Source organism: Trichomonas vaginalis, chromosome II (assembly GCF_026262505.1).
Source record: "Trichomonas vaginalis G3 chromosome II, whole genome shotgun sequence".
NCBI lineage: Eukaryota > Parabasalia > Trichomonadida > Trichomonadidae > Trichomonas > Trichomonas vaginalis.
In genome coordinates this window covers 5,993,028-6,006,738 of record NC_067204.1, presented here as the reverse complement: position 1 = coordinate 6,006,738, position 13,711 = coordinate 5,993,028, and the positions used below count along the sequence as shown (strand labels likewise).

The 13,711-nt window shown below is 32.8% G+C and overlaps 3 protein-coding genes and 2 pseudogenes across 5 annotated transcripts, besides 4 other annotated features; 1 reads left to right on the top strand and 4 right to left on the bottom strand.

Moving 5' to 3' along the window:
• Positions 1–2,484: 2,484 nt before the first annotated feature.
• Positions 2,485–2,731: a mobile genetic element.
• A 2,032-nt stretch (positions 2,732–4,763) lies between these two features.
• Positions 4,764–4,813: a mobile genetic element.
• A 598-nt stretch (positions 4,814–5,411) lies between these two features.
• Positions 5,412–5,440: a mobile genetic element.
• A 1,674-nt stretch (positions 5,441–7,114) lies between these two features.
• Positions 7,115–13,711: part of a mobile genetic element that runs on past the window's edge.
• TVAGG3_0494370 (uncharacterized protein) lies at positions 7,297–7,617 on the bottom strand (the record flags this gene model as incomplete). The annotated part of the gene is made up of 1 exon (XM_051236330.1): positions 7,297–7,617. One exon carries the CDS (start codon positions 7,615–7,617, stop codon positions 7,297–7,299), a length of 321 nt encoding a protein of 106 aa, XP_051094154.1.
• On the bottom strand, positions 8,538–9,323 carry TVAGG3_0494360 (uncharacterized protein; the record flags this gene model as incomplete). Its single annotated transcript, XM_051236329.1, has 1 exon — positions 8,538–9,323. The coding sequence occupies one exon, from the start codon at positions 9,321–9,323 to the stop codon at positions 8,538–8,540; it is 786 nt and encodes a 261-aa protein (XP_051094153.1).
• Positions 10,140–10,574, bottom strand: TVAGG3_0494350 (uncharacterized protein; the record flags this gene model as incomplete). Its single annotated transcript, XM_051236328.1, has 1 exon — positions 10,140–10,574. The coding sequence occupies one exon, from the start codon at positions 10,572–10,574 to the stop codon at positions 10,140–10,142; it is 435 nt and encodes a 144-aa protein (XP_051094152.1).
• On the top strand, positions 10,902–11,757 carry TVAGG3_0494340 (annotated as a pseudogene). Its single transcript has one exon. A coding segment is annotated over exon 1 (856 nt).
• On the bottom strand, positions 12,443–13,414 carry TVAGG3_0494330 (annotated as a pseudogene). The gene has a single exon. A coding segment is annotated over exon 1 (972 nt).

Here is a 13,711-nt window from a genome sequence, read left to right as displayed (position 1 = left end):
AATTTTTCACCCTCATGAATTTGTCAAGGTTTCATCGTATATGCTTTGTCATGACTTCTTCGTAAATGATTTGTCAAGGTTTCTTGGTATATGTTTTGTCATGACTTCATCATATATGTTTTGTCAAAACTTCATCGTAAATGCTTTGTTATGATTTCATCGTAAATGCTTCGTCAAGATTTCTTCGTATATGTTTTGTCATGATTTCATCGTATATGCTTTGTCATGACTTCGTCGTAAATGATTTGTCAAGGTTTCTTCGTAATGAGTGTAAATGACCCAAAAATAATGTTTAGGTGAAGAGGTGAGATCTCACCTGTTTTCTCACCTAATTTTTCACCCTCATGAATTTGTCATGATTTCATCGTATATGCTTTGTCATGACTTCTTCGTAAATGATTTGTCAAGGTTTCTTGGTATATGTTTTGTCATGACTTCATCATATATGTTTTGTCAAAACTTCATCGTAAATGCTTCGTCAAGATTTCTTCGTATATGTTTTGTCATGATTTCATCGTATATGCTTTGTCATGACTTCTTCGTAAATGATTTGTCAAGGTTTCTTCGTAATGAGTGTAAATGACCCAAAAATAATGTTTAGGTGAAGAGGTGAGATCTCACCTGTTTTCTCACCTAATTTTTCACCCTCATGAATTTGTCAAGGTTTCATCGTATATGCTTTGTCATGACTTCTTGGTATATGTTTTGTCATGACTTCATCATATATGTTTTGTCAAAACTTCATCGTAAATGCTTCGTCAAGATTTCTTCGTATATGTTTTGTCATGACTTCATCGTATATGCTTTGTCAAGACTTCATCGTAAATGATTTGTTATGATTTCATCGTAATGAGTGTAAATGACCCAAAAATAATGTTTAGGTGAAGAGGTGAGATCTCACCTGTTTTCTCACCTAATTTTTCACCCTCATGAATTTGTCAAGGTTTCATCGTATATGCTTTGTCAAAACTTCATCGTAAATGCTTCGTCAAGATTTCTTCGTATATGTTTTGTCATGATTTCATCGTATATGCTTTGTCATGACTTCGTCGTAAATGATTTGTCAAGGTTTCTTCGTAATGAGTGTAAATGACCCAAAAATAATGTTTAGGTGAAGAGGTGAGATCTCACCTGTTTTCTCACCTAATTTTTCACCCTCATGAATTTGTCATGATTTCATCGTATATGCTTTGTCATGACTTCGTCGTAAATGATTTGTCAAGGTTTCTTCGTAATGAGTGTAAATGACCCAAAAATAATGTTTAGGTGAAGAGGTGAGATCTCACCTGTTTTCTCACCTAATTTTTCACCCTCATGAATTTGTCATGATTTCATCGTATATGCTTTGTCATGACTTCTTCGTAAATGATTTGTCAAGGTTTCTTGGTATATGTTTTGTCATGACTTCATCATATATGTTTTGTCAAAACTTCATCGTAAATGCTTCGTCAAGATTTCATCGTAAATGCTTCGTCAAGATTTCTTCGTATATGTTTTGTCATGATTTCATCGTATATGCTTTGTCATGACTTCGTCGTAAATGATTTGTCAAGGTTTCTTCGTAATGAGTGTAAATGACCCAAAAATAATGTTTAGGTGAAGAGGTGAGATCTCACCTGTTTTCTCACCTAATTTTTCACCCTCATGAATTTGTCAAGGTTTCATCGTATATGCTTTGTCATGACTTCTTCGTAAATGTTTTATCATGACTTCGTCGTAAATGTTTTATCATGACTTCATCATATATGTTTTGTCAAAACTTCATCGTAAATGCTTCGTCAAGATTTCTTCGTATATGTTTTGTCATGATTTCATCGTATATGCTTTGTCATGACTTCTTCGTAAATGATTTGTCAAGGTTTCTTCGTAAATGTTTTGTTATGATTTCATCGTAAATGTTTTGTCATGATTTCATCGTAAATGTTTTGTCATAATTTCATCGTAAATGCTTTGTCAAGACTTCATCGTAAATGCTTTGTTATGATTTCATCGTAAATGTTTTGTCAAGACTTCTTCGTATATGTTTTGTCATGATTTCATCGTAAATACTTTGTCAAGACTTTGTCAAGATTTCATCGTAATGAGTGTAAATGACCCAAAAATATATTTTAGGGTAGAAGGGTAGATCTACCCTCATTTCTACCCTCTTGAATTTTCATGAATTTGTCATGACTTCATCGTATATGTTTTGTCAAGACTTTGTCATAATTTCATCGTAAATGCTTTGTCAAGACTTTGTCAAGACTTCTTCGTATATGTTTTGTCATGATTTCATCGTAAATGTTTTGTCAAGACTTTGTCAAGACTTCTTCGTATATGTTTTGTCATGATTTCATCGAAACTAAACATAAACACTTTGTCATGATTTCATCGCATATGTTTTGCCATGATTTCATCGTAATGAGTGTAAATGACCCAAAAATAATTTTAGAAGAATTTCCTCATATGATTGCTTCCCTCTGAAAACCGAGAGAAGAGATTCCGTACGAAAATCGCAAGAATTTGGCTCCTGGTTTGAAAGGTTATTATATTCATAGACTTTTAGTAAACGCTGTAGCAATGTGGGCTTCACCTCGTTATGCTTGTTATATTCTTCACAAAATGCCTTATAATACTCTTCCCTAAAAATTATTTTTGTCTGATTTACATCTAATGAAAAAGTTTAGAAGAATTATCTTATTCTTTCTGGCTTATTTTTATCCTTCCAGTACTCTCGGTTTGCAGAGGGAAGCAATCATATGAGGAAATTCTTCTAAAATTATTTTTGGGTCATTTACACTCATTACGATGAAATCATGGCAAAACATATGCGATGAAATCATGACAAAGTGTTTATGTTTAGTTTCGATGAAATCATGACAAAACATATACGAAGAAGTCTTGACAAAGTCTTGACAAAACATTTACGATGAAATCATAACAAAGCATTTACGAAGAAACCTTGACAAATCATTTACGACGAAGTCATGACAAAGCATATACGATGAAATCATGACAAAACATATACGAAGAAATCTTGACGAAGCATTTACGATGAAGTTTTGACAAAACATATATGATGAAGTCATGACAAAACATATACCAAGAAACCTTGACAAATCATTTACGAAGAAGTCATGACAAAGCATATACGATGAAACCTTGACAAATTCATGAGGGTGAAAAATTAGGTGAGAAAACAGGTGAGATCTCACCTCTTCACCTAAACATTATTTTTGGGTCATTTACACTCATTACGAAGAAACCTTGACAAATCATTTACGAAGAAGTCATGACAAAGCATATACGATGAAATCATGACAAAACATATACGAAGAAATCTTGACGAAGCATTTACGATGAAGTTTTGACAAAACATATATGATGAAGTCATGATAAAACATTTACGACGAAGTCATGATAAAACATTTACGAAGAAGTCATGACAAAGCATATACGATGAAACCTTGACAAATTCATGAGGGTGAAAAATTAGGTGAGAAAACAGGTGAGATCTCACCTCTTCACCTAAACATTATTTTTGGGTCATTTACACTCATTACGAAGAAACCTTGACAAATCATTTACGAAGAAGTCATGACAAAGCATATACGATGAAATCATGACAAAACATATACGAAGAAATCTTGACGAAGCATTTACGATGAAGTTTTGACAAAACATATATGATGAAGTCATGACAAATCATTTACGAAGAAGTCATGACAAAGCATATACGATGAAATCATGATAAAACATTTACGATGAAGTTTTGACAAAACATATACGATGAAATCATGACAAAGCATTTACGATGAAATCATGACAAATCATTTACGATGAAGTCATGACAAAGTGTTTACGATGAAGTCATGACAAATCATTTACGAAGAAGTCATGACAAAACATTTAGGATGAAATCTTGACGAAGTAATGACAAATCATTTACGATGAAGTTTTGACGAAGTCATGACAAAACATTTACGATGAAGTCATGACAAAATCATGACAAAGCATTTACGATGAAATCATGACAAAACATATACGAAGAAGTCTTGACAAAGTGTTTACGAAGAAGTCATGACAAAGTGTTTACGATGAAGTCATGACAAAGCATATACGATGAAATCTTGACAAAGCATATTGTCATAAGACGAAATGGTGGAAGTGAGGTGAAGTCAAAAAAGTGACATATATTTGGCCGGCTAAATTCCCCTTTAGTTTACATGTCAAAATTACAATAAATTAATTATTTTGCTTAGCAATTAGCTATGTATTAAAACTAAAATTATTACTATTCAATTCTTTACATTCAAATATTAAACAATTCAAATTTAATAACAAAGATATTACAATAAATAAAAAAAATGATTAAAAATGTCCCTGAAAATTTTCTGAAAGCTATCTCGTGTTTAGGTCTCAATTTTTTTTAGAAATAGAAAAAGATTGGATTTAACTTTCAAACATTATATATAGTTTTGTATATGGAAGCCTTTAAATACAAGTTAATGATATGGAGTTGTATTGCGAGGAAGAGGGAATCAAAGAAATTGACGAAGTTCCAGAATTTTATTCAACAATTCTTAATCAATTAACAAAAACTATACCGAAACTTATCTTACCATCCAAATCAAATCACATTACATACGGAATAAACATTTAATCTTTTACCATTAAAATTATATTTATACGTTATTTAATTTTTTTACGTCTAAGTTGAATAGGATAATAGCCGAAGATATAAAGTAACTATAGTTTACAAGCTAAGGAACAAATCAGCATTGAAACTAAAAAATGCTGAAATATTATAATAAATTGAAGAAATACTGTGATAGAATACCTAGTTATACTAGATACTATTATAATATGAATTCATTTGTATTGAATATCGATAATAAAAAATCGATGAAATATTAAATGAGAATAAATTAATAATGAGATTATAAATTAGAATTATTTTCTTTTATTTAAAATAAAAACTTAGTTCTATTTAAATTCGATAAAGAAGTACGAAAAAGTTGTATTATACGTATGATGTTGCCCGATGTTTGGTAACACTATTGTAGAATATAAGCATATATGATAGAAAAGCAATATGCTTAATATCGAGTAATTCTAATTTTTTACGAAATTATTCAAATACGTTATTTTTTAAAATGAAAAGATAAGCATACCATTATGCAGTAGTTTGCGCACATATACTATGCTGATGAAAGTTGGTCTCTAATTCGAAACTTGAGTCTGTCAAATTGACGTTCAAGTATTAAAAAGTTGTATTATACGTATGATGTTGCCCGATGTTTGGTAACACTATTGTAGAATATAAGCATATATGATAGAAAAGCAATATGCTTAATATCGAGTAATTCTAATTTTTTACGAAATTATTCAAATACGTTATTTTTTAGTTTCAATGCTGATTTGTTCCTTAGCTTGTAAACTATAGTTACTTTATATCTTCGGCTATTATCCTATTCAACTTAGACGTAAAAAAATTAAATAACGTATAAATATAATTTTAATGGTAAAAGATTAAATGTTTATTCCGTATGTAATGTGATTTGATTTGGATGGTAAGATAAGTTTCGGTATAGTTTTTGTTAATTGATTAAGAATTGTTGAATAAAATTCTGGAACTTCGTCAATTTCTTTGATTCCTTCTTGAAGCGTTGAAATTTCTTATTGACTCTCTTTTTATAACTTTTGAAAGAAACCGTAAAAATTGTGAAACATGCTTTTTAATAAAAAACAATTTTGATGAAAACCATAAATTAATTTAAAATTGAAATAAATTTTTGAAATCTATGATATTGAATAAAAAAATTTATAGTGTAGATATTGATATAGATATAGATGTTAATTTTAATATGATATTTGATAAAATTTTTTTATCAAAACATACTGATAATAGGTTGACATGTAATATGATATTTTGCCTTGTAAATATATTTGGTCGGCAAAATAACCTAATTACTCTTATTTTGAGTTCACTTCCACCATTTCGTCTTATGATAGAAGTATACTTTGAGAAGCCTTTTCCCCCTTATAGAATGAGATAAGACGGTTCTTTTACAAAACTGACAACACTTTGACCGAGTAGTTTTTTGTGCTGAACAAAAAGTGTCATATAAACATCTGTCAAAAACCGCTTTTTAACTTCACTTAAAATGCCACGTAAGCTACGTAAGAATATACGTAAGAGGAAGGGAGCATTGAAACATCCAATAGTAAAACTGACACCACAACAACAGTTGCAACAACAAATGATGAATGACCCCACTATGTTGCAACAAATGTCAAGCAACCCTATGCTTTTAAACCGAGTTATTGGTGCACAGAGTGGGGGTTTAAGAGCGGCACTTTTAGCGAAAATGGCAGGCTATGGTGGAGCTGCAGACGGAACAGCTTATAACCCTCAAAGTCAAATGAATTTGAGTTCACTCAAAAATCAAATAACAGATGTCAAAAAGTCAAACATAGACATACAGAAACAAATAAGTGAAAACGAAAAGAAACTAGAATATGACAGACACACAAAGAAACTCAATGAGTTAAACGTAGAGAAAAAGAAGAAAGAAGAACAACTGAAAGAACTAAGTACAGAGGAATATGCGAAAAAAGTGTCAGAAAAAGCAGCAGAAGTAGCAAAATGAACAAGATGTTATAAATTTGAAAAACCATACTACTCAATGTAAAGTACTGAAAGATGAAGAGATAAAACAAAAAGCCATGAAGACATATATGGATAGCGATGAGTATAAAAAAGAAGTTGAAGCAAATGTAAAGGCAGAAAAACTTTTACAGTTGCAAAACCAAACCGTACAGTATGAAAACTTAGCACAAGAAAGTAAAAATAACGACGCAGCCATGCAAAAGGCAATGAAAAGCGCAGATATTATAAAAGCTAATAATGACTGGTTAGATGCCCAAGCCAACGCTAAAGCAGCCCAGCTTATAGGGTCAATAAGGACAAAAATACAAGCGGATGAAGACAGTTCAAATGAAGCTTTAATGAATGCTGACTTTAAGAACGCCTTCGAAGCTCTTCATAGTAAGGTGAAACTAGTGAACGACTTCTCATCTGGAAAGAAACTGAAGTCTGAAGGTTTCGACAAAGAGTTAAGAGAAGTAGCACAGTTAGTATACATATCAAGGGTACGGAGGCACTGCGCCTCCTTACCCTTGATATGTGAATTTGACACTTTACAAAACCGTTAACGTATATTTTACAACACAAACGACAACACTAACTTAACCTTAAATATTTACAAAGCCGCCAACCACTTCACCTCACTACTGTAAAAAAAATAAACGTTCTCACTTACAAAAGTATTGCAACTCCTCCCATTGCTGTGCTTCACACAACAGTTCATATTCTTCTGACTCACTTTCTTCTTCATATAGGTCAAAATCACTGTCAAAATAAATGTTAGTAAGTTTTGACAAAGCTAATGAAACACGCTTACCGTTTGTATCATATGCTTGTATAAACTTTCCATTATGCTTGTAGTCATAAACGCTCAAACTAACTTTACCCTTTCTCCCTCGTATCTGATAGAATGTATTTTCACGAGGAACGAAGAACAAATTCTTGAACTCATGACCGTTGTAGTTTGTTATCTCAATAGTTTTCGTCATTTATATAAAATTAAAATAAAAAATAAAATAAAAAATAAACTTAAAATTAATGATATCACCACCCTCACACGTATGAAAACATAGCACAAAAATATATTTTAGGTGAAGTGGTGAGATCTCACCTCTTTTTTCACCTGTTTTTTCACCCTGTTGAATTCATTGCTTTTAAACTCTCTTCCTTTCTCCAACTCTTCTAGCTTCTTCCTAAGTTCAGCAATGTTGTCCTCATGAAGTTTAATCTTCCTTAATATACCTTCTCTATCTAATGTTGCTTATCTTTTCTAAACTGAACTCTTACCATCCTTCATAGTATGAATGTAAAAACCTTCTGGAATAGTTCCTGATTTAATGTATTCTACCAAAAACTTTTGTGTTTCATTGCTTCAGTGACTTTATTTGTCATTTCAATCAAATAAAAATTTTAATATTAAATAAAATAACGTTATTTTTTCAGTAAGGAAACGCAGGAGTTTTACGATTTATTTGAGGAGTAGGTTCTGGTTTAAATGTTTGGAGTCTGTTTAGGAGTTGACTTTTGAACAGGAGTTTGTACTTCCATATCAGGAGTCATTGAAGGTTTTGCTTGTGAAGGTGTTGGAGTTTGTTTAACTTCAGCTACTTCAGTATTATTTACAACATTTGCTTTATTTCTTTTCAACATCATAACTGCTCCTGCTGTAGCTAGCAAACCTAGTGGGAGACCATATTTTATATAAGGACTTGACCAAATGCTATTTTTGACAGGAGCTGGTGGAACACCTAACCTTGGTGAGACTGCTCTTTGCCATTGTGCAGCTCGTAAGAAATATTCAATAGGTGCTCCATAATCGTTTGGTAAAGTTTGTTTCATAGATGGTGAAGGTTCACGAGAGCTTGATGAAGAACTCATTTATAAGCTTTAAAAATAAACGTTCATCCCTTTATTCCTCACTGTCGTCCGTAGCTAAGTTATAGTCATCTAATCTTATTATTGGGATTCCATTAGCACGCACCTGAATGGCAAAGCAACAATCCCTCATAAATCCAATAAGTGGCTTTGGTACGTTTTCAGTTGCTAGTTCAATAGGTCCTTTAACAGACAATTTGTATGTTATTGGAGCAGTAGATGTTTGACCTTGCTGGAAGCAAAAGTCCACTTCTGTTGGAAAACCACATAAGAAATGTGTGTTGTCATAGCTATCCCATTTATGTTCCACACTACCATCATCCACCAATGACCTCATAACATCTTCATTAAATCCTATCATATCATTGTTTGTATTGCAAGCGTTCGCAACCATTTCATAAAATACAGGTCCATATGATTTTTCAGGTTCTGCAGGCATATTTCCATAAGCTCCCATGGAAAGCTGAAGATATTTAAACTTAGGGTTCTCAAAATTAACATAATAGTTGTCTTTCTTTCTAAATAGTGCCCAAATACTTTTAACATTAATAGGCGTATAAGCTGCTGTAAATGTTGCACTTGAACTATCTGTATTCTTTGAGAATGAACCGTCCATAGGAATCCAATCCATAACTTTAACAGGAAAACATAAAGCCTCGTTTGTATAATGTTCTACAAGTTCTGTATAAATGTTAGGGTCTAAAGAGAATGACTTTGGATGAATGAAACATTCATTAAAATCCATCTTTGTTCGAAATAGTTGCTGGGTTACAGTTGTAATAGTAACTGTTCCACTAGCTTCTACTGCCTTCGTTATCATAGTGAATGGTTCATTCCATGGAACAAATTTATTTGTCGGTGGATTTGAATCTGAAGCAAATGCAACTTTAAGAGTTGGATTGAAAGCAATGATATCATTTACAGATATAGATGTGCATTGTAAGGCGTCGCTACTGAACTTTACTTTAAGCTGAATGTTTCCTGCAAAAGCTGGAATAAATCGAATAGCTTCTAATGGAAGGAATCTTCTAACAGGAATTCTTAAACGAAGCTTAAAATCAAATGATTTTCCTGCTGTAATTGGACCACTAACAATTTGTCCTGTTCTGCATGTTCCCGAATGACTCCATACATCTTCATGTCGAGTCTTTGAGAAAACATCTACTTTCTTTATTTGTTCGGTAGTTTGTGAGTTTGAAGTTATATATGCTTCTTCTCTTGCGTTGTCTTGAGAATATACGATACGACCATTTGCAAGGATTTGATATCCAGCAACTGCATAGAAAGCGTCATCGAAACCAATCCAAAATCCTGGTGGGTTTGTTTTATTGGAACCTGAACCAATTTCTTTATCTACAATAAATTGACCTTCCATTTTATACGTAATGAATGTATTGTAAAGGTCCAACATATTTTCACCAGGAGGTGAGAGATTGAATGTTACCCATGTGTTATCTTTAGCAGTTCCAGGTTGTGATGGAATCTTTGCGTCAGAATATTTTCTATTAGTGTCACCAATTTGAACTGCATTGTCTATGATATCGAAATATGAGCGAATCTGATGAATATGCTCTGCTGGAGTAAATTCGTTTAGCTGTTCGTTCTGCATGTATTTACTTCAGATAAAAATATCTATTTACTTCATTATTCTCACTCTTCTTCTTGGCATTCGTGGTGGAAGTTGTTTCTTGACATTTTCAATGAACTGTACATTCTCTTTTGTCTCAACTTCTTTCACTGGCGGGTCAGGGTTCTTTGACTCGGTTTGTTTTTCAATGAAATTCACGAACTTTGCAATAAGCTCTTGGTTCGTTATTGAAAGTACATCTGGCTTCTTTTCTTCTGGTTCTATTGACTTTTCAGTTTGAATAGAAGGCTTAACATGGGCTTCGTGGACTTCACCCTTGCCATACACCTTAATGTTGTCGCTTTCTGCATTCGCTAATGGAACCTTTCTTTTTCTTACGTATATTTTACCATCTTTACTCTGACTTACGTAATAGAAAGGATGTTGTATTCCTCTTGCGTCATTTAATATAATAGACTCTCGCTCTGATTTTGACAAGCTCATTTTACATCGGTTAAAGTTTTAATTTTGTTTTTTATCTGCAGTCAAATGACTCAGACAAGCCCTACGGACAAGACCCAAGGGGTCATAGATGTTGAAGCATTGAAGAAAGAAATTCGTGAGCAAATTTTATCCGAACTGAAGGAACAAAAACAAGAACAAAAGCCAGAGAGACCAAAGAGAAAACTTAGTGAAAAACAACTTGCTGCATTAGCTGCTGGAAGACAAAAGAACCCACTACTGGCGAAGAAAGCTAGAGAAGAAGCTGAAGCAAAAGCTAAAGAAGCTGAAGCAAAGAAAGAGTAAATGGTTTATTTTTATCCGAATTAAATGTATAGACAAATACCTTTATCTGTTGCGTTCAGTAGTGAAAACCCTGACGTCAAAATAAAGGGGAACAGAGTAACGTTTAAGTTTCCAACAGACTGGATTGTGAACATAAATGAAGAGAAGTACATTGGCATAACATCTATGTATATAACACGTGCTTTCAGAAAGGTTGACTTTATACTTCAAGTCGAGATAGAAAATGACGAACAGTCTTTAAGCGCCCAAAACATTCACATATACAAATACTTTAAAGACGATACAACATTGCAACAATGTATGATTTCATTTAATGAAATGTTCGAGAAAAAGTTTAACATTGAAGTACAAACTTTACAGCCTTTACGTGAGTTTCTTGCACAACTGAAAGAAGAAGGTAGTCAGCCACAACTTATAGACTTTCATTATGAATTTAATGAAAATGAAGATGGAACTCATGACTGTCAGTTTTGTATTCTCACCATTCAATGAAGTAGCTAAAAAGAAAGAAAATCCATTACGTATAAGATTTCAAATCTCTGAACCAAGTGATGATTTCAAGAATGTTTTCAATTATGATGCAATGCTTCCGAGGAAAAATGAATTTTCAAAGATTGTAACACCTGGCATTTGGGATAGAAAGCAAGCTATATTATATTCAAACTTAAGTAAGGGAGTTGAAAATGAGTTCATTGGTCATACAAGAACTTCACCACTTCCTAACCCTAAATACTATAAATTAACTGGCTTCAATCGTGAGTTTTGGATAGACATGTTCTCCACTCATGACCATAACTGCCCAGTGTTCTTACCTCCAGACCATAAGGACTGTCTCTACATTGAAGCACAACTCTTAAACTCTACCATCGCAGTATTGTAAAATCTACGCTAGTTTTATTTTTTCTGAAAATTTTTATTTGAGTGAAAGGCATGGAAGGTGAAGGACATTGGCAAACACTCGAACATGACAATGACTATGAAATCTTTTCAGAGTACCCATATCCAATTAGGCGCATAAGTAACAAAAGAGTTGTAAGTGAGTTTGACAACGGTGATGGTTATATTTGTGTTTATTTAAACAAACATAAACTCTTTAAGCATAAAATTGTTGCAAATCAATTTATACCGAATCCTGAAGGACTTCGAGAAGTAGACCATATAAACAGAGACAGAGGAGACTTTCATATCTCAAACTTAAGGTGGGTGTCGAGAAGACAAAACATGAGAAATATTTCTGGTTCGAATGGCTATTGGTTTGACATTGTAGACACTCTTCCTGAAGATGCTGTTGAAATTATACAATACTCTAAATTTACTCTAGAAAATTACTACTATGTCCCAAGTGAAGATGTCTTTTACTATTTCATGGGAACTCAATACAGACGAATGAATGTCTTAAGACAGTATAGCAAAGATTATATAAACATTACAGATGTAGAAGGAAGAAGAACAAAGCTGTCTATTGCAAAGTTTAAGAGAGACAATGGTTATACATAAATGACAAAAATATATGACCTCATTATTTTTATCACGAATGACCTCATTGCTGACAAAAATAAATGACCTCAGAACTTCAACTTACGAATAAAGCTTGTTTTAGTCGTTATTGAGAAGTTAAACTTTCTCAAAGCAAGGTAGAGACTTACATAAGTCAAATCCAATCTCTTGACCATCATGAAGTGCTTTGTAAAGTTTCATTAAACTGAACTCAGAGTCTTTGTCATATGTTCCAACAGGTATGTGAATGTTCTTATCTTCATTGTAATAGCATTGTATAGCTTCAGGAAACATTTCATTAGCGGTTAAAGCAAGAACGTCTTGTTTTACACCTTTACAACGTGCATGAAATGCAACTTCATTTAAATCGTTAGTGAGTAAGTCTATGTAGTCTTCTTTCCACAAAATATTGACTTGTATGCTAAACTTTGTTTTCCAGGTGTTATTTCTGCGAAGTCAGAATGGAACTGACCTAATGTTTTACCAATAAGTTCTCTACCGTATCTCTTCTGAAATTCCTGAGCTAACAGTGGGATGTCTTCATTGAAAATATGCATGCTATCGCAGTCCTGGTAAAATATTTGAAGACCCATATCTTCAGCAGTACAGAATACTTCACACATTATTCTCTTCGACATAGACAGAATGTTAACACCAAGTGGACAGAAGTTAAAGTGTCTGCAAATGCTTTTCGTTAGCTTGAAAATAGTTTTATCTGAACCATCCAAACCTTCGAACTTCACTATATGGTTGTAGTTTCTGATGGCATATCTTATAGCATCTTTGTCATTTACTATGGTTATTTTTGACTCAATAGGAGATAGAATAGTTTTGCCATAAATACTGTTCAGAATGAGCTTTATATTTTCTTGCAAAGGATTTCCTTCTTTCTTATACTTTAACCTTAACTCAAACAACTTCTTTACTTCATCTCTTATTCTAATATCTCTGTTTCCATCGTAATAGTATCCTTGCAACACTTCACATTTGACACCTTGATATTTTATGAGGTCTTGTAATGTTATATGGTCAACATACATTAAACAGCAAGTGTTTGAACTTCTGGGAACGTTAAGTTCTGGATTTAGTTCAGGGTCACAAACTATTAAAGGAAAGTGTCTATGTATTCCAATCTCTGTTATCTTAATGAGAACAAAGAAGCCAGACATAAACTTTTCACCAATGGGTTCCTTTTGGTCGTCATCGAATAAATGTCTCATGAGATACTCTGTGCTTAACATTTCTTTCTTCATACTTTGGAATACCTTCTAAAGTATAAAGTCTTGCTATAGCTGATGGATATAATGAAACAGCGTCGAAGTCAGCAATGAGTTTCT